At 38.1% G+C, this 20,058-nt stretch overlaps 2 protein-coding genes across 2 annotated transcripts; both read left to right on the forward strand.

The window, feature by feature from the left end:
* Nucleotides 1-11,532: 11,532 nt before the first annotated feature.
* Nucleotides 11,533-15,574, forward strand: LOC100244049 (multicopper oxidase LPR1). Its single transcript, XM_003631160.4, has 4 exons — nt 11,533-11,974; nt 13,074-14,531; nt 15,038-15,128; nt 15,221-15,574. Exons 1-3 carry the CDS (start codon nt 11,753-11,755, stop codon nt 15,089-15,091), a joined length of 1,734 nt encoding a protein of 577 aa, XP_003631208.1. The 5' UTR covers nt 11,533-11,752; the 3' UTR covers nt 15,092-15,128; nt 15,221-15,574.
* Nucleotides 15,575-15,666: 92 nt separating this feature from the next.
* On the forward strand, nt 15,667-19,442 carry LOC100854142 (uncharacterized). Its single transcript, XM_019219215.2, has 4 exons — nt 15,667-17,344; nt 17,445-17,573; nt 18,160-18,335; nt 19,067-19,442. Exons 1-4 carry the CDS (start codon nt 17,243-17,245, stop codon nt 19,071-19,073), a joined length of 414 nt encoding a protein of 137 aa, XP_019074760.1. The 5' UTR covers nt 15,667-17,242; the 3' UTR covers nt 19,074-19,442.
* The last annotated feature ends 616 nt before the right edge of the window (nt 19,443-20,058 follow it).

Consider the following 20,058-nt stretch of genomic DNA (forward strand, 5'->3'; position numbering starts at 1 on the left):
CTAGGCCCACAAGAGCCTGGAAGGTCAAGGCCACCAGTAGCTACAACCCGGGCGCCACGCCCCGATCCTATGATCGCTCCCATGGTGCAGAACGTACCTTCGCATCGTGACCCCGTGGTCACCCCAGCGATGCGGAACGTTCACTCACACCTAGCGGAACGACCAGCTGGGAGAAACCTCCCAAACGAGCCACCCATTGGCTCCATTAGGGAGCGGCTTCTCGTAGAGCTTTTTTTCTTCACCCGGAGGAATCGAAGGGGTATCTCGCTTGATACCGTTCTTCTTCATACAGCAGCGATACTCAAAGATAAACATATCATCAACTTGTTGCTGGTAATCCGCTGCAAGTTCCTCCCTTTCCACAGCAAACTCCCGTTCAAGTTCTTCTTTTTGCACATCCAGGCGTAGCTGCAAGTCTTCCTTCTGTTTCTTTTCATTCGAAACTTCTGTCCGGAGTTGACTCACTTCATCCCTTAGCCGGGCTGCCTCACCTTCCGCCTCATGTAGGCGACTCGCAGTTGATTCTTCCCGACTCTTCGCCTCAGCCAACTCCACTCGGAGGGCTTCATTTTCCTCCCGCATGATGGATAAATTGGCCTCAGCCTCCTCCATTCTCAGACGCAGCTGATTTTCAATCTCTTGGCGCCGAGAGGAGAAGGTCCTCATATAGTCTGCAGTCTGCAGCAGCTGAGTAAAAAGATCGTGTTGTTGAGCCATGCTGCGGAGGCCCCTCACCAGCTGACACGCAAAACAAGAAAAGCAAAGACATAAATCGTACTACAACAAACACATCAGTCCAACAAAGAGTCAAAAAGCAAAAGCACAAGACAACGGTATACCGTTTCTATCATATCAAACATCTTAGCAGAGGGCTTGATGGCTTTCCAGTCGGGTGTAATCTGTTTTAGCTTAACTTCCAACTCCGCATAGCTGAAAGGGCTAGCAGGAGCTGCATCGTCAGCAGGTTCCTCCTCAGATGAGGAAACAGAAGCTAACTCTTGTCTCGGATTCGGGACCTCCACATCTTCGTCCGGAATTATTACCGGGGCGGCTGAGGTCTCAGTTGCCATCTCCACCTCGCCTCCATCCGGATGAGCGTCATGGGCAGAAGCGCAGCTAACTTCAATCTCTTGCTGCCGCTCCTGAAGCCGCCCAAGGAGTCCGGACAGTAGATCGCGCGTCGAACGCGGCTTCTTTGGAGGAGGCCCTTTCACCAGGACTATGGCCAAGCGATCCGGGTCGTCGGAAGGCTGACTTTGGCTTTCTGCCCCCGCTTCCTCCAACGGGGCCGTTTCAGCTGCATCAGCATCCGGATTAAGGTTGCCCGGACGGTTGATAGATGCAGCTTCCTCAGCCACGTTAGCCAGGCGCGCAACCGCGGCTAAGGAAGGGCCCGAATGATTCAACCCCGACATGCGTCCGGGGCCGCTTGAGATAGAATGCGGAGCAGCGTTTACTGGCTCCTCTATCATTACTTCCCCCTCATAGGTAGTTTGTGGAAGAGGAAACTCCTTGGGAGGAGTGGGTTCCTTCACATCCTTCCCATGCTTCTTCACCAGCTTCCTCCTTTTTCCTGAAGTTTTCTTTGGAGGAGAGTCCGGACCCCGCTTCTGTCCGGGAGCCTTCCGGATAGTGCCTTCAGCTTTTTTCTGATCTCGATCCTCCAGGAGCTTTCGCCGTCTTTCAGCATCAGCCTCTTTAGCTTCCTGATAGAGGGGCAGCTCCTTCACAGTATAATGCTCCCCATGCACTATCTCATCCTTTGCCAGTTTCCTGGGGAGAATATTGATAACATATTCCTGGGACTCCCGGACGACCGCTGTCAAATTTCGCGCGGAGAGCAATGTCTTGTAGGCCCTCTCCTTGGGATCTATCTCGAATAATTTGCAGACACAGGCGAAGGACGCCTTTCCCACCCAATCCACAAGGTGGCCCCTCAATTCCAGACCTGCATTAACAGCAACAAAAGGTAAGAATCCCGTCCGAAAAAATCAGCAAAAAGTCAGCAAAGTAAAATCCGGACAAAGAATCGCAAAACAAGATTACCCGGAATTTTTAAGGTATAATTTGGAGAGAAGGGCCTCGACGCACGCTGCGATAGCCCCGCCCATACACCCCGAACCGCCACCAGCCCCTTCGCCCCTCCCTTTGTCTAATCTGGCAGCTCTGTCACCATCTGAAGGGAGGGCAGGTGCGCGGACAAACTGAAGATATCATTCTTTGCTTTCTTCAGGGAATAGACAAAGAACACTTCCAATAGCGTAAGGTCGAGGCTATACAGCATGTTGATGATGCTGCATCCCATCAGCACCCGGACAAGGTTGGGATGAATAAAGATGGGTGGAATCTGGGAGAAGTGGAGGAATTCCTTGAACAACGCCGGCAGAGGGAACCGGAGCCCTGCGTTGAATTGTTCCTTTGTGAAGAGCATAACGTTTTCTTCACCTTTCTCAGTAGGCATAGCCGCCACCTCGTTCACCAAGTCTATAGATACGCCATTTGGGATGAGGAACCGCTCCCGGAATTCATTCACATCTAATTTGTCTATCGCCTTTTCACCAGCCTCGCTAACCCCGGCAGATGAAACAGTCTTTTTTGGAGCCATTTCGTACCACAAAGCCAAACCACAACCTACATACAAAAGCAATACAACGGTTCAAAATAAGCAGTCAGAAAATACACAAACCCTAACCCAAAGCAGTCAGAAAAACCCCTCAAAAACCCCCCGAACACCAACAAAGTACCAACATTCAAACAGCAATTGCAAGCGACTTGTCCAAAACAATGCCCAAGTAAGCCAGAAATCAAGTTTAAAGAACCAACAAACGCAACCAAAGGAATGACAGTAGCAAAGAGATACGTACCAAATAAAGCTATGAAGAAGAAGAACGGTTACTGTCTCGGTACAAAATCACCAGCAGCAAACAAACGAAGTCGCGATACAAAAAACACCGGTACAAAGGAGCTTTCGAAGTTTTTTTCAGAAAAGCAAAGGGCGCAGAAAAAGCAAAGAAGAAGAAAGGCTCTCAAGAGAATGCAGTAGAAAAAAATACAAAAAGAGGTACAGTGCCCTATTTATAGCAGGCCAGCCCCTCGGAAAACCAAATCAACAGCCGTGTTATCATTGAAACGACATATTGCCTGGGGATACGCAGGGTCGGCGGCTCGTCATAAATGCCTTTTTGGCTTCCGCACCCCCACTCGCCACGTGGCCCAGTCAGACGAAGGGACTTCTTCAGTTTTCAAAAGCCAGTTATTTTTAACCCGCCCATTTTTTGGGCAAAATAGGCAAGTTAAAAAGGGGGGCAATGTAGGGACCCCTCCCCTTGGGAAACACGTGGCACACAGCTCATGGAAACGCGTGGCACGTGTTATCAGCCGGACCATCATCATCCGGATTCCCCTAAGGATATGCATGGTACAGTTATCCTATCCGGACCGCCTCAAGGAAAGGCAAACGACGTTTCATCTTCTCCTATCCAAGGAAGAGAAAATGACGCTGGCAGAGCGTAGACATCCGGATAGTCTCCACAACACATCCGGATAATCAGCATGAGCCATCCGGATATAAATCGTCTGGATGGTCAATCAAAGTAAAGCGAGTCTTACACGCAATCACAACAAGCAGCCATGGCCCACATCTTGTCACCTGCAGAGTGAGAAGACAAGATGAAGTGATAGCAAGTCACTTCCCACGATCATTCTACATGATCACCTTCCCACGATCTCTGACAGTCGCGTAACCTACCATGGTTTCTGACAGTCGTTCGTAGGGTGATAATGCTCCTACTGACACCTATTGTCATCATCACAACATAAAATATCTCCTCACCATTAATGAGAGGAACAGTACCCCTGCAGCTGTATATATATACCTTCGCACGAAGAAGAAAGGGACCTCTTGGTAACCTCTTGATACCTAGTAAAAGGCCAACTGATTTATATTCCTCTTTCTCACCATGGCTAACAAAACCATCGGAGGGTGCGTCCGGACACCCTGTCCAAATGCCTTTTTGCAGGTGCGACCACTGAATCAAGAACCCTTTGTGTGTTGAGAATCGCGTGTTCATCCATCTAGCAGTAACTTGGACCACCTGATACGCGAGGTGACAACAATAATGATAGTGAACTAATTCTCATTCAATTAGAAATTTCAACATTAGCTTTCATGAAAAGTTAAAAGAATGCACACTCAAAAGAAATGGAATAAATCTTTCTACAAGAAAAATAATGAAAAAGGCTTATCTAAATCATTTCAAGTTGAGTTTTTCCACTATGGAGTTAAAGCACACTTTGCTTCAAATTGTCTTACACCTAAAAAGAATAAAAAAGTAATGTAAGTGACTTGGAAGTGATTTTGAGTCCAAAAATAATTAGTCCACATGCCAAACTTGGAATGGTAACTTTGTAGGCTACTCAAGTAACCGGCTCCACTCCAATTGGAACGGGTATGAAATATAAAAAGGGATATTTTAAAAACCCAAACCATGCTCGAAACAAGTATGGATTTTGTCACAACTTGACCCCCCTCTCATTTCACTCCAAATATTAATTTATAAAATTATCCTTCAATTACTATTAAAATACCAAAAAAAGTCTCATCATTTTTATACTTATTTCTTCACATTTGCCCTAATTTTAATGACCCTTACTTCTTCTTCTTCCTCTAATGCACCTCCTAAAACCTTTTCTCTATGATCAATAACACTTTTTCTTCCTCCCTCGCACCAACTAAAAGACTGAAATTAATTCCATGTTGCTCTTTCTTTACCCTAAGACCCAAAACTCCTTTGTTGCAACATCAAACTGGTCATAGCCAAATTGTTTCTATCCACCACTCAATCGTACCCATCGTTTGGCATCTTCAAGCTTCTCCAATCTCACTACCCTAAATATGTGTAATGCAACCATCTAGAGCATCACCTCGAAGTCTTTGCTTGAGAGCATAACTCGAGAAGAATATAAAAGCCTTTGAAGTAGTGATTTGATAAAGTCTTGGTTCAAAGATTGGTCTTGAGAGGGATCTAAATCTATGGCTGATGTTGACCCATGTTTTTTTTTAGTTCATTGTTCATGTTGTTCTCTTGTGCATTGTTGAGATTATTTTTTTATTTTTATTTTTGTGGTATTTTGCATTAATTTTCAATAATTTAAGCTGACTATATGCTTAAAATTATTGATAGTTGTGATATTAATTTGAACTTTGACATGGTTTTTTCATATTTAGTAGATTATTATAATTTGATTATCTTATAGTGAAATAAAAGTGCAATTAGGTATGGTATCCACTCATTACCAATTAGGGTTAGGGTTTGGATTGATTATACCTGACCAAATTTGACAAAATGCACATCTGGAAGGAGAGGGGATGATGTTATTAATTCTTTTATCAACAAGGATGAGAACAAATCAACCTACCCCAACACGGGTTTAGGATAAGGATGAGAAATAACTATATAATTGGGATGGGAATGAGATAAGAGTGGTCCATCCCAAATCCACCTCATTGTCACCCTTATATTCAACTGAACATAACAATAATCTTGTTATCTTGTGTGTCTCAATTCCTTCGTACTTTAAAATTTATATTTCCATTTAATCACCACTTTAAAATTTTATAGTCCCCATTTAATAGGTGATGAAGAAAAAGAGGGTTTAATAACCTTCAAAATTCATACAACACCTTGTATCATGAGAGAGTTATGAATTAAAGTATGTGAAAGTGAAATTAAAGAAAATATTGAATATAAATAACACTTTCATTGAATGTCTTGAATTTGATAAAAAAGAAAAATGATTTGTTTTTTTTATCTGACAGTCATCTAAATGATTGGAAAAGGAAAATTGGAAGTCAAAATAATAAATTCCATCTTAAGTGTAAGATTTTGAATGAAATGATTAAAATGGATAAAGTCTTTGCAGACCAAAAAATAAATAAAAACCCTAGACCACATTAGCAAGTCTAAAACTTCAATAAACCGAAATACTACTTTTGTTAAATCTAAGAAATGTTCCTCTTAGGAGGAATCAATTGAAGTCTTCAAACCTTCAAATAAAATTTTCGAGTCTTCAATTCATTCAAATTTTAGAATCTTCAATTATTCACTAAGTTTTTAAAAAAATCTTAAGTTTTCATGAAAAATCTTAAAATCTTCATAAATGTTTAAGAAAATCTTTGAAGGCTTCGAAGAATTTCTTGAATCCTCAAGATGAGCTTTCTCCAATGTGTTGTTTTGAAAAGCTAGGCAAGCTCCCCGGGTCAAGACCTACTTCAATATTATCCCTAACATGTTTAGAGATAATTATTATTATTTAAATAATTGTTTTTATGTTATTTATAATTAAAATTGATAATTATTTATTTATTTAATTATCAAAATTTATTTATTTTATATTTCATTGAATACCATTTCCACACACTTCCACATGCCATTATCCTATTTGAATTAAAATTGATAATTATTTTATTTATTTTATACTTCATGACACTGACACATGTCATTATCTTATTTCAACTAGTAACTATTTTATTTATTTAATTATTATAATCAGTGAATTTATTGTATATTTATTTCTAAGATGTGGAAAACACATGACAAAATCTTATAAATGTGCCATTTCATACATGTCATTCTATTATTTGAATTTATTAATGCTACAACTGACAAATGACAAATTTTAATTGGTAATTTTGGACACATTTCAATTTATCTATTGATTGAAGGCCCAAAGGATTAGAGGCCCAAAAAGCCTCCAAACAACCCCAAGGAGCAGGCTGCACCGGACTGCCAAAGACCCACAGTGCAAGAGGGAGGCCTCCCGCCTCCGGGCAGAGCTCCAAATGAGGGCTAACTCCCCTTTAGATACAACCCCCTAACCCCAACAAGACCAACATGGCTTGTCTGGAGTTTTTTGTCATATAGGGCCCAAATTTGAGACAACACAACTAATATCACAAAGCCCAGATAGAGTTTTTGAAGAGATTATTTATCTTATTATTCTGAATTGAACAAGTCACTAAGCTAATAGTTCAAAAAAGTCGTCACTTCATAAAGGAGGAGATGAGATATAAACCAGTATATAAAACATTATTAACTATAAAGAAAAAAATAAAATAATACAACATTTTATGCCTATTGATATAAAATTTGTGGCATTCACTACCACTACTAGGATCAAGAATATTCACCAAGCTTATGGTGTTCACTTTATTTATGATATGATATAGTTGGCCATGTTGATGTTATTAATAATTGTCCATTTATTATATCTGACCACTTAGGAGAGATTATAATAATGTCTTCGCCACACGCCCCACTAGATTATATCATTAGGTTTAGTGGTTGACACTTGGGAGATCCACAAACATCTCTACACTTACCTTCCACTGCATCTGCCCATGAAAGCATCGACATTTATAATTTGGGCACCAGCCTCTAAAAGCTCTTCATTAATACTAATAGAAACAGCCCTTAAAGTATACAAAGGCAAACGAGAAAAGGAACCGGAGAGACCAGCCCACCATGCCTAGATTCGACTCTTTATACTGGGTAGGTGATGCCATTTAGCACTAAGGGGAACCATATCTTTCTACCCTTGAAGCCCTATCCACAGTAGATGGGGCCATCTACTCAAAAAAAGTTTCAATTGTACAATATGGCTGTATGGGATTCCTGCTGTCAAATCCAATTTTGATTTCTTTGAAGTACTGAATGAAATGATGAAAGGAAACAGAAAAATGGGGGGGAAACACAAAAGAAAAGCCAGTGCCAAGTCTCTCCTTAAAAGGAAAGAGGCCTGAAATTTCAAGAGACCGTTCGATACAACTAAGTGGCAAACAGCAACTTAGATTGGGTGTCTTTGCCTAACCCAATACTCGATACTCAATAGCCATGCCATGTCTGCTGCTTCCATTGAGTGACTTTTTCAACCTTTAATCCATTGGAGAGACTTTTTCCTACTCTTAATCTTACAAATTTTTTATTGATGATGAAAAAATCAAACTAGGGTCCCAATCAGTGAGTAGTGGGAAGGCTTTTCATACTGATGTGATTGATCCCTTTACCATACATTTTTCTTTGTCTTGGAATCTTGTGGACCTAATGGCCTGAAAGCTAATCGCAGGGAAGAACAAATGATAAGAATTTGGGAAGAATCCAAATTTATGGTCCCATTTGTACATAATTTCTAACCACGCATTAAATTCCAATGGCCCTTCTCTTCATTGATTCCATGCCAAAATACAAGGAATATAAACATCTACCTCATTGTAGCTACACAAGAAGTAAAATTTCTAGACATGAAATTGATTTTATGGCTTTTGTATTTGACCAATTAATTTGGTTTATAAATAGACAAATGTTAGGGGATATTTTTCATCATGCAAATTAACAAAAAAAAAAATATCATTATATAGTGTATAGAAAATTTAGGTGTTTAGCAAATTTTAAGAAATATTTTTTAAAATTTTAAAAATTACTTATAATGTTTTTAAAAAAAAATAATTTATAGGTGTTTTTCTTAAAAATACTTTTAAAAGAAAGCATGTCTTTTAAAAACAATTCAAATAAAAATATTATTGAAGACATTCTTACTCCTCATTCAAACAAAATAGGAAATGATCAACCACATTGAAAATTTTAAACTTATTTGAAATTTAACAAAAAAAAAAACAATAATTAAGAAGAGTCCTTGAAGATAATTCTCAATTACTTTCAAAAATAAATAATATCATTTAGGAATTTATAGTGTTTTCAATTTATTTTTGTGAAGGTATCATGTATGACCTAAAACTTCTTCAAATATTCATTATATTTTTAATTATTTCTTAAAAATATTTGAAAAGGTAAAAAAAAAAAAAATAGATTGAGAAGATTTTAACTTTTTGACTAGATTTTTATTTTCAAAAATACTATAGAACTGTTTTTTAAAAATGTTCTTAATTTTTTTTTAGAAAAAAAAAAAGAACTATTTTCTAAAACCTTCCTGTTAGATTCATAGTCTTATTTTTTATTTTATGGATGGAAAGTTAAAGAACAAAAGTGGCTGTCGGTAGACTCGGTACGTCCGGATTAATTTTCGAATAATACCTTTTAATAATATTTTTTAAAAATAATATAAAAATTAGAAATCCCCACTTTAGGGTAGGTGGGTGGATGTCCTTGTCACGCTCCTATTATTCTCCCAGACCAGCTTTTCACTTAGACCAGCATCACACAATACATAAAGCTTACACATCCCTGATACGTACTCATTCAGCAACCTACGCAATACTCTCTGGCCCATGGATATACTTATTTCTTTCCTTTTTCTTACTCCCAATGGGCTCACCATCATTTCAGGTTACTTTGACAATTCTTCGGTCTTCATCTTATCTAAAGAAGAAGATAGAAAAGAAAAAAAAAATGGAAAAAAAAATGATTGTGGAAAACTATGAATAATTGACTTGGTATTGTTGTTCCGAGTTCAACTGGAGTCAGATTTGTCTAAATTAATAGAGGTTAGACAATCTTCCTTCATACTTTGTGCCTCTCCGAGCTTCTGTCTAACAGTGTCAAGATTGGATGAACTTTCCACCTGCACAAAAGAATATCCGAATAGGTGGTCCAGACACACCCCTCCGAAGCTTAAATCAAACAGAGATAGTTTGAACTACTCAAGGGAGATAATGAATATGCTAGCCTATGCGCCCATACGTACCTTGTTTATGTTTTCGAAAGACTTTTATAATGCTTAAGAGATCATTACTGTAGTACTGACTAAACACTTTGACCTTCTCTGTAATGATGATTGTTTTGCAGGTGATAGCCTAATCATCATAATTTTGGGCGGCTAATAGGTGTTGTTAGCTGATGTGTCATGACATTTGATCGTGTAGCCGCCTGTCCCGTCAACCTGTTGATGGCTTGGGGTTACGTGTAGCACTTAATTGACATGGAGAGGTTCCTTCAGTTGTTCTTAGGTCAGACGCAAATAATCACATAGGCCAATGGGCCTTGAAGGCTAGATTGGACAATCCTGTCCATCTAAGAAGCTCGGTCTCCTCTTGTCGCCTAGCCTTGTAGAAAATAAGGGCCTCATTGTGCCGAGGTACCAGATGAGCTAGTAGAGATTTGAATGGGATGTCCTGGACAGATTGCATGCTAGTGATAGTCGATCGAGGAGTCCGGGTAGGAAAAGGGACACGTGGAGGGGAGTTTATCATAATAGGACACATGAAGGAGAGCCCCCATCGGTATGACTGGGTCTGAAAGATTGACTATGGAAGAGAACCACACTTCTTTATTCACATGGAAAAAAAATGATTAATTAGGTCACATCATGTTTACTCCTTGATTTTATTACTTTTGATACGTTTAATTTTATTGTTTTGTTTCTTGATTTTATTATTTATCCTGATTCGTTTGATTTAAATGTTTTTGAAAAAAGAGAAAAAAAAACATCAAATTTCAATGGATACTTCTTTGGTATCTTAAACATTTTCAAGTAGGAACACATAAAAATGCATCATAGCAAAAATGAAAGAAAAAAAAAATCATGTAGGCATGATATTTGATTTTTTTTTTAAAAAAAAAATTATTATTGGACTTAATTTTTTAACCATTCGCTCGTCCTTATTTTCATTGGGGCATTTTTTAAAGGTGACAAAATTTAATATAATTCATCAACATAATTCAAGTTTATCACACTTTTTATGGATTTATATAGAATATGTATAATCAAATTTGAATCAAATTTGTATAAATCTGCATAACTCATTTAATAAATATGTAATTTTTTTTGTTAACTATATATATATATATATATATATGTAAACTTATTTTAAATTTATTTTTAAATAAATAAATGAGTCATAAATATATTAGTTTAAGACATTAATTATATAGACTTCTATAAAACTTAACTCAACTTAATTATTATATAAGAGATTTTGATTATTAAATAGGTCAAATGAATTACACTACATATTACCCGTTATTAATTAGGTTGAATTTGGATTGACCAATGAATTTAGAACAAGAAAAATACAGCTTATCTACTTGCCCCTATTTTCCCCTATTCTTTTTTAATACTATTTTAGAAGACATTGCCATATTTGATCTCCTTTTAAAGCTAATTCTACCCTTGTTATTATTTTATTTTCTTTTCAAAACATTAGAAATCCATTAATATTAACGAAGATGAAGAGCTTGTTTAATAACTATTTTCTAAAATAATTTTTTGTTATTTAAAATGAAAAAACAAGAAAATAATTTTTAATTGTTTTAACTTATTTTGTAATGATTGTTTAAAAAAATAATCATACAAATATAAAATAAAATATTAGATATAAAAATTATTTTTAAAATATATTAAAAATATTTTAAGTTTCTAAATATATTTTTATTTTATAAAATATCATAGAATAATTTGAAAAATCTATTATTAAAAATTGTTTTTCAAAAATGTTTTCAGAGAGGAGACCAAGTCTTGTTTTTACGTTTTACTTTCATTGCCTACTTTAGGTTTTAACATAATTCTTGCATTATTTAGTCTTTTTTTATTTATTTATTTTGGAAAACATCGAAGCCCACCAATGTCCCCGAGATCACCTCCTCTCTTTCTCGAGAATCCCCCTTGGATGATATAAAATCTAACATCAAGCACAAGTTCATATCCGCACCCATCTCTTGTCCTCTTTCCCTCTCCCAACCCCCCTGCCTCGCTCCTCCCCCTCCCTCTCTCTCTCTCTCTGCATGTAACCAAATTGAACATGATGGTTATGGAGAAAATTCTGCTGTTTCATCTCCTTTCTTTAGCTTTGTTGGGAGCTGTTGTAGAGGCTACATGGTCAGATGACAGACTGATAAAGATATCACAGTTGAAAATGTTTGTTGATGAGCTTCCAGATATGCCAAAAATCCTCGGTTTCGACGTTGTCAATGGCGTTCCAGTTTCCAAGTCCCTGCAGATTGGCATGTTTTCGAAGAAATGGGTACGATTTACTTTCTATTTTTTTTTTCTTTTGTTTTGGGTTTTTTATTGCTTTCTAATTTTTTTAAGTGTTAAAACTATATCCGGTTCCATTCTGTGAGGCTAGGGGTATCTTGCTCTTCCCGATGTGCCCTTTTAACTTTAACGGGTGTCCTTTTTACTTACAGAAAGAGAGGGGAAAAGGATACAAAAGGCCATGTTAGTGGCTACTTGTTTCTGCTTTCCTCCATTCCCTTATGAGATTCCAATCTGTTCTGGAAGCTACTAAAACAACTTAATGAGTTTTTTTGCTTCTGGTGGCCATCATTTCATACTCTATTTGAGGTAGTTTTTCTTCTAGGGTTTTTTCTTTGGCTTCATTTGATTTTGGGAGTATAATTAAAGAGGGGGAAAAATGGAAACCTAAAATTGGCCGACCTTTTATTTCTGCCGACTGTTTGTAGAAGCAGACTGCAGACACTCGTGACACTGTTGAACCAAAATATCATAGTCTTACTAGCTTCTGCCCACTGTCTAACCACAAAAATTATTTTCACCTTCAAAAATCAAATTATATCCATTAAAGTCTGAGATGGCATCTTTCAGCCTTATCCCTGTGGGGCTTCATTTTCTGAGTCAATGAAAAAATGTGAGAGTAGAAATCTTTGATTTCTCCGGATGTTGGAAAGTTTCATTCTTGTTTGTAAAGTCCAATAATCACTCTTTTGAAAAGTTAATAACACCTCACCTACATTCTAGTCTTCTTATTTATTTATTTTATATTTATAGAGTTCTTATTTTACCATGTCCAAATCCCTCGTCATGTCATGTATTATGCCAAAAGAATTTCGTTTAGACTCAGAGAACAACACCTTCCTGAAGAGATGACTGGGGTTTGAAATATTTCAAGGCAAATTATATCTGACGTGGCAATGTTTAACCTAGTGAACGGATTTTTTCCTTGACTTTAAATTTGTAATCAAGAAATGTTCCCGTTGGAGCAGCCCTAGTAACTGTGTAGTGGGTCCTCTCGGTTCTTTGTCATGATTCAGAAAAGGAAGAAAAAAAAAAGAAAAAAAGGTCATCTTACTCGACGGTTCTGATCTGGTCTTGCTGTGCAGAAATTCCACAGAGATCTCCCGCCGACCCGTGTATTTGCCTATGGTACTTCCAATAACACCGCAACGGTTCCTGGTCCAACCATCGAGGCCCTCTACGGAGTTGACACCTACGTGACGTGGCGAAATTACCTCCCATCAAAACACATCTTACCCTGGGACCGAACCATCCCAACTGCCATTCCCGCCACGAAGAAGGGCGTCCCAACGGTGGTTCATCTCCACGGTGGCATCGACGAACCCCAGAGCGATGGAAACGCCAACTCATGGTTCACCCGTGGCTTCAGAGAAAGAGGCCCCACCTGGACCCAAAAGAAGTACCACTACTACAACATCCAGCAACCAGGCAATATGTGGTACCATGATCATGCAATGGGTTTGACTCGAGTCAACCTTCTGGCTGGCTTGATTGGGGCCTACATCATCCGTCATCCTGATATTGAGTCCCCACTCGGACTCCCTCATGGAAAGGAGTTTGATCGACCCTTGATGGTATTCGATCGAAGCTTTCGCACCGATGGTTCCATCTACATGAATAGAACAGGAAACAATCCCTCCATTCATCCACAATGGCAGCCGGAGTATTTTGGTGATGCAATCATAGTCAACGGAAAAGCCTGGCCACGTTTGACAGTACGACGTCGTAAATATAGATTCCGCATCATCAACGCAAGCAACGCTCGCTTCTTCGAGTTCTTCTTCACCAACGGTCTACGATTCATCCACGTCGGCTCCGACTCATCTTATAACAAACGTCCGGTCATGATAAAAAAAATCCTCCTGGCCCCATCAGAGATTGTCGATGTGATTGTTGACTTTTCGGAGTCGAAATCCGATTCAGCTATTCTAGCAAACGGTGCGGCTTATCCCTACCCAAGTGGCGACCCAGTCAACAAGTTCAACGGTAACGTGATGAAGTTCATCATCAAGCGGCAACGCGAGGTTGACACGTCGCGGGTCCCGAAGAGATTGATAAAATACCCATCACCCGATTTATCCAATGCAGCAGCAACACGGTACATAGCAATGTACGAGTACACGAGTCCCGCCGATGAGCCAACCCATCTGTTTTTGAACGGAAAACCGTACGAAGATCCGGCGACGGAGACACCCAAAGAGGGGACCAGTGAGATCTGGAACGTGATCAATCTGACGGAGGATAATCACCCGCTGCACATCCACCTGGGGCTGTTCGTGGTGTTAGAACAGAGAAAGCTGGTGGACGTGGAAAAGTTCAAGGAGTGCATGTTGAAGATCAACAATGCCGTCAAGTGCCAGATAAGCAAGTATGCACGTGGCAACATAACAGCAGTGCCAGCTCACGAGCAGGGTTGGAAAAATGTGTTCAAGATGACGCCGGGGTACGTGACCAAAATACTGGTGAGATTTGCTTACATACACTCCAACGCATCGTATCCGTTCGATGCATCCGCAGAGCCTGGTTACGTGTACCATTGCCACGTAAGTATCTTATTCCGCTTTTCAATCTGAATTACTCCAAGCATGAGATCGTTTTGATTACTTTCAAGAAGTAACACAACTTATACAACCAGTTTGTTAGTTCTGGTAAAATGGTGAAAATTTATTAAAAAAATTCTTTAAGGTTGTACTTTTTTATAAAGAAAAAAGAAGTTCTGTTTGAATTTGAATAGGCGTCAGGAAATCATGACTGCTGCCATGCAGATTCCAAATAGAGCTTCATCTTCACGGATGCTCTGTAATCTCAGATTTGTCTTCTTGCGTGGGTCAAATGCAGGCCACTTCACTACTTTCAAAGACGCTCCCTTCCATAAGTCTCATCCATATTTTCCTGAATTATTCCCTTGCCTGTGTTTTCATCTAAATTCACTACAAAACTACAAAGGCGAAAAAACAGAACAAGGAAAAGAAAATTGCTACGAATGAGACACTTCCTTCTGGGCACAATCCAAATGGGAAAATCTTATTTTTTTCCTGTAAAAATGCAGATTTTGGATCATGAAGACAATGCGATGATGAGGCCCTTGAAGTTCATAAAATAAGAAGATCCATAGAGATTATTACAACAGCAACCTTCTTGTAAGCACAATACATCGCATTTGGTTTCCTTCTTTAATTGTATCAAACTAATAACTAATCTATTCCACTTCATCAATTCTTTACCCCTGCAGGCCCATTGTTTTCCCAGTGACAATATCGAATAAAGCAGAAGCCCAGTCGCGGAGATGGGATACTGTGTTGTACTGTATCGAATAACCGGAGATGTCTCCTGTGGTATGATAGTTTATAGATTATGTCCTACGCTTGTAAGTACCATGCTCATTATAATGTTGATGTAATGGTATTACTACAACAGAGTAGGCAGCAATGGTATTACGAGTTACGACAGAGTATGATTAATGTATGATTTTTATAAAAAAAATATATGTTGTTGTGATATATATTAAAAAAATGTAACTTTATGAAATTTTACTCATTCCACCCCTAATATATCCAATTATTCTCCTAAGGGTAGAATTATGAGAGATCCAAAAGTTTTACACCATCTTTGCACTTGGATCTCATTTTTTATTTTTTTTGTACCTTAAGCTCGTTTCATTTAACAACTAAGTGTATTTAAATTATATTTAATATTTTAATTAATTATATGATTAATGTATAATTTTGATAAAGTATATATATGTTGTTGTAATATAAATATTAAAATATGAATTTATGAAATTTGTGTTCATTTTGCTCCCAAAATTTGATATTCCTTTTACAATATATACAACTCTTAAAGGCAAAATTATAATTGGGTCCAAAATTTTGTACTAGGGTGCTATTTCTTTATAACTTTAAGTCTTATTTCTTTATAGTTTGATATGATTTTTTCCTACTTTGATTCTATTAATTTCTTCATAATAGTCTCATCTCATTGCTTGAAAATATAATAAAGAAAAATAAGTAAAATAAATTTTAAAAAACATATCAAAATAATCAAGTTTATATTTATTTATTTATTTATTTTTCTATTTTCTTTTCTCTTTTATTTTCCTTCAAAGTTTCTAGGAAGCAAACATAGCATTAGGGTTTTTTTATTTTATTTTTTTTATTGTTGTTGTAGAATTTTAGGCGAATGCTAAAAATTATCCCAAGCTATGAGGTTTGGAATTATGGGATTGAAAAATTAAACAATTAATTTTCCAAAGGAGAAAATTAGAATGTCATTAGGAAGAATAGGTAGGGGCAAAATCGGGAGACTATTCCAGGAAACTTTGAAGGCGCGTAGAGAAAGAGAGGCAGTTATCCTCATTCCTCATTCGCAGGACCCAATCTCAGCCCACAATATGGCACTTCGTCTCACGCCTCCCTTTCCATCTTTCACCGGTCGAAATCTGGTCATCGGAAAATCGCAGCCGCTGGTTAAACTAAAAATCTCCTGCTCTTATCATTCCAACGAGGTCACTTCACTCGACACTCTTTAACTCCCACTTTTTCTTGGTTTCCGTTTACAAATAATGAAAAAATTGGTGGTGTGATTGTGAGAAGTATTGGGCGCTGATTTTTCCGGGGTGGTGATATAGTGCAAGAAGGAGTAGACGAGCGTGATGATAGTGCCGACAGGTGTAGGTACCACCATCGGTGGATTCGCCGGCGACGCTTAGCCAGTTGCTCGTGCACTCGCCTCCGTCGTTGATTGCCTCATTTCGCACCCTAACGTACGTCTCTCTCTCTTACCCTAACTCAAAAAGGGTGTTTTGGTCATTTACCGTTAATAGTTAGATTCCATCTCCACAGGTATTACTGTTGTTCCCTTGCATCTTGAGTTGCATTGGGTTATTTTTAATAAATAAGTTTAACTACGAAATTATGCTGCGTTTATGTATGAATTAATCAAGGATTAACAGTTATGAAGTACTGTGGCCCGGGGTTGAATCTTAATGGATGAGGGCCGGCCCAATAATTGAAGGGGCCAAGAAAATCGAGCCTGGACAAACGTAATGATCGGGCCCGTCCAAATAAGTGGGCAATAGGACGGGTTAGTCCTGTGCCCATGGCTATCGCCTACCGTGGGATGGAAAATGCGAAAACTTTCTGCTTGGACTTATTTTTTAAAAGTCTAAAACATATACCTTAGCTATGGTCTATGGAGGACAGTGCAGCCTATGCTTAAGCATCTATCTCTGCAACTTTAGGTGCTTAATGCAGCAATGCTTTGTTGGCCCGTGCCAAATGTGCTATATGTTGTAGGTTATGCTCTTGATCGATTTGCAGAAGGCTTATGGGCATTGCAGCTAGTTCACCAAAATAGAGTATGCTTCTATAAGCTTGTCTCATTTCTTGCATGTAATTATGTCATGTTTGCTGGCTGCTTAGTCTGTAATCTTACATTGGGCTTGTGATGTCAAGCAGGTGGGGTTGGTTCTTGATGCTGCAATAGAGGGGGAGCTTCGACTTTGCCATTTGCAAGTGGCTGATGCGACAAGAGCTTCCCTTGGATTGCCTGTTTTGGAATATATTGTCACTGACACTCCTTTACTGGTATGCGTCCCTATCAGCTAGCAGATTAAAGACTAATGGAGCCAAATATCAACATACTGCTAATTGCCCATATCTTAAGTGGAGCTAAAGTAAAAGATGCATGTTCCAGACAGATTACATAACATGTTTCATGTGCTGCAGACCTTTCCCTTTGCAAGACATGTTTTATGTGCTGCAGGCCTTTCTCTTTGATGACTAACTGCACTTCTTGTGAGATGCTTATTGATGACATGGGCATGATGCATTAGACCAAGGGTCATACACTTGGTGATTGATGAGTCAACATTATTTGTATTGTCTAATTATGATCTCTCTTCATGAGAACTGATGGACTTTTACAAAGTTTGTAGCAATGAAAACATTCCCCCTGCAATTCAGTAACTTTAGTATCAAAGTTTGTTTATTAATGGATTATCTCACATGTCATGTCATGGTTGGATAGCGAATTGCTGCTCAACGGTTGTTCTCATTTTCTCTGTTCTTGGCCGAATGTTGTCATTGCATTTAAGTAGTTTGATTTTCATGAATGCAGAGTTCCACTACCAAGGTAATCGTGAGCTGTTCATATCTATAACCTGTTTTATAGGTGGAGAAATGGGTTGATCCAAAGAGCGGGCAATCAACAGGGAGAGTTAAGCATCCTGATTCACTACCGAGAGCTGTGCAGACTTTAGTTAACCGAACAAAGGTAAATGCTGTTGCAGTGGTGGGATGCTTTCTGATGAAGATGTTGAAGACATGGATGATTATCGACAAGGGATGGTATGGAAATTATATTCTTGGGTACCATGCTGCATTTCTGTCACTATTTTGGACATAAAGAACAAATATCTCCTCCATGACAGCTGTTGAAGTTAAGGATATTAGTATCTATAATTGCTTAATTAACATCCAAAGTAATGTTCTAGTTATTTAAAATTCCCAAATATTCAAACAAATTCTAGAGCAAGAGCTAGTGCTTCTCCTCCCATTTGCTTTCTATTTTCCCACTCAAATTCAACAATAAATACTTCCAATTTATTGCTTGTGTTGCGGCTAACGCTTGTCATCATAATAGGATTGCCAACTTCCTCTTGTTCCCCCTTTTTCCTTATGGTGTCTTACATAAATAAAAATTTTTGAATTCACTCCCAAACTTTGAATTTTCATTTTTCATTTCTGAGTTGTTCTGAGTCCTACAAATTGTGTCCACAATAGTGCATTGTCATGGCTATTGAATATGCAGGTACCAGACAAGAATTGAGGCATCTGTTATTTACTCTAATGCCTTTTTCAGTTGACATAAAGTGTTGTATAAACATGATGCATATATACGGTGCTTATATTGTGATATGACTTTAGCTACTAAAACTCTTTTTCACTTCTTCTCAAAGCGAGAAGAAGAAATTGGCATCTAGAGTTGAAAGATGCCGATTATTTAAGACTGAATCAATGTTGGGTTTTTGTGCTTCAAAGTTTGTATCTCATTCCTTCTCATTCTCTTTAACCCGCAGGGTATAGATGATTTGGCAGGAGTGGAGGCAGTTATAAGCCATCTGGTGGTGAAGGAATTCCAGATCCCTTGTGCACATGCACCTGCACTATCTCCCTTTCCTTTGAGCCTATCACTGTGTCCAAAATCAGCTGCCGAGGAGGTGAGTAATATCTTTTGAGGGCACAAAGAACTTATAGCTACATGAGAAGTGGTTTTTGTGGTTATAGAAAGGGACAGTAGGTATCTTTGTGTGAGTTTGCATGTGTGCACACCAGTGTTCATTTGTATAAACTGATGGGTGGGTAGGTAGGTGCATGTTTTCACCTATAGGGTGGATGTTGTTGTTTGTCTTTGCATTAGGACTAAATTCCATTGATTATCATTTGGACACTTCAGGCCAATGGTGTCACTATGGAAAGTTGAATATTATATTCCTTACTGGGAACCTGATAGAAAGGTTTAATATGGTGATGGGGTTCCATAAAGATAATGTGGCTTATTTCATTAGGAAAACACTATTAATTATAAAGTCACTAAGCTAATAGTTCAAAAAGGTCGTCACTTCATGAAGGAGGAGATGAGAGATAAACTAGTATATTAACATTATTAACTATAAAGAAAAAATAATAATAATACAACATTTGATGCCTATTGATATAAAATTTGTGGCATTCACTACCACTAGGATCAAGAATATTCACCAAGCTTATGATGTTCACTTTATTTATGATATGATATAGTTGGCCACGTTGATGTTATTAATAATTGTCCATTTATTATATCTGACCACTTAGGAGAGATTATAATAATGTCTTCGCCACACGCCCCACTAGATTATATCATTAGGTTTAGTGGTTGACACTTAGGAGATCCACAAACATCTCTACACTTACCTTCCACTGCATCTGACCATGAAAGCATCGACATTTATAATTTGGGCACCATACTCAAAAAGCTCTTCATTAATACTAATAGAAACAGTCCTAAAAGTATACAAAGGAATATATGTGA

This window comes from Vitis vinifera, chromosome 1 (genome assembly GCF_030704535.1).
Source record: "Vitis vinifera cultivar Pinot Noir 40024 chromosome 1, ASM3070453v1".
Classification (NCBI taxonomy): domain Eukaryota; kingdom Viridiplantae; phylum Streptophyta; class Magnoliopsida; order Vitales; family Vitaceae; genus Vitis; species Vitis vinifera.

What these genes read in the sequence shown, in the direction of transcription:
- LOC100244049 (XM_003631160.4), top strand. Translation starts at nt 11,753, where the DNA reads ATGATGGTTATGGAGAAAATTCTGCTGTTTCATCTCCTTTCTTTAGCT. An exon ending in GCATGTTTTCGAAGAAATGG is followed by an intron (nt 11,975 to 13,073) that starts GTACGATTTACT and finishes CTTGCTGTGCAG; the next exon opens with AAATTCCACAGAGATCTCCC. An exon ending in GTTACGTGTACCATTGCCAC is followed by an intron (nt 14,532 to 15,037) that starts GTAAGTATCTTA and finishes GTAAAAATGCAG; the next exon opens with ATTTTGGATCATGAAGACAA.
- LOC100854142 (XM_019219215.2), top strand. Translation starts at nt 17,243, where the DNA reads ATGCTTTGTTGGCCCGTGCCAAATGTGCTATATGTTGTAGGTTATGCT. An exon ending in AGCTAGTTCACCAAAATAGA is followed by an intron (nt 17,345 to 17,444) that starts GTATGCTTCTAT and finishes GATGTCAAGCAG; the next exon opens with GTGGGGTTGGTTCTTGATGC. An exon ending in TCACTGACACTCCTTTACTG is followed by an intron (nt 17,574 to 18,159) that starts GTATGCGTCCCT and finishes CCTGTTTTATAG; the next exon opens with GTGGAGAAATGGGTTGATCC.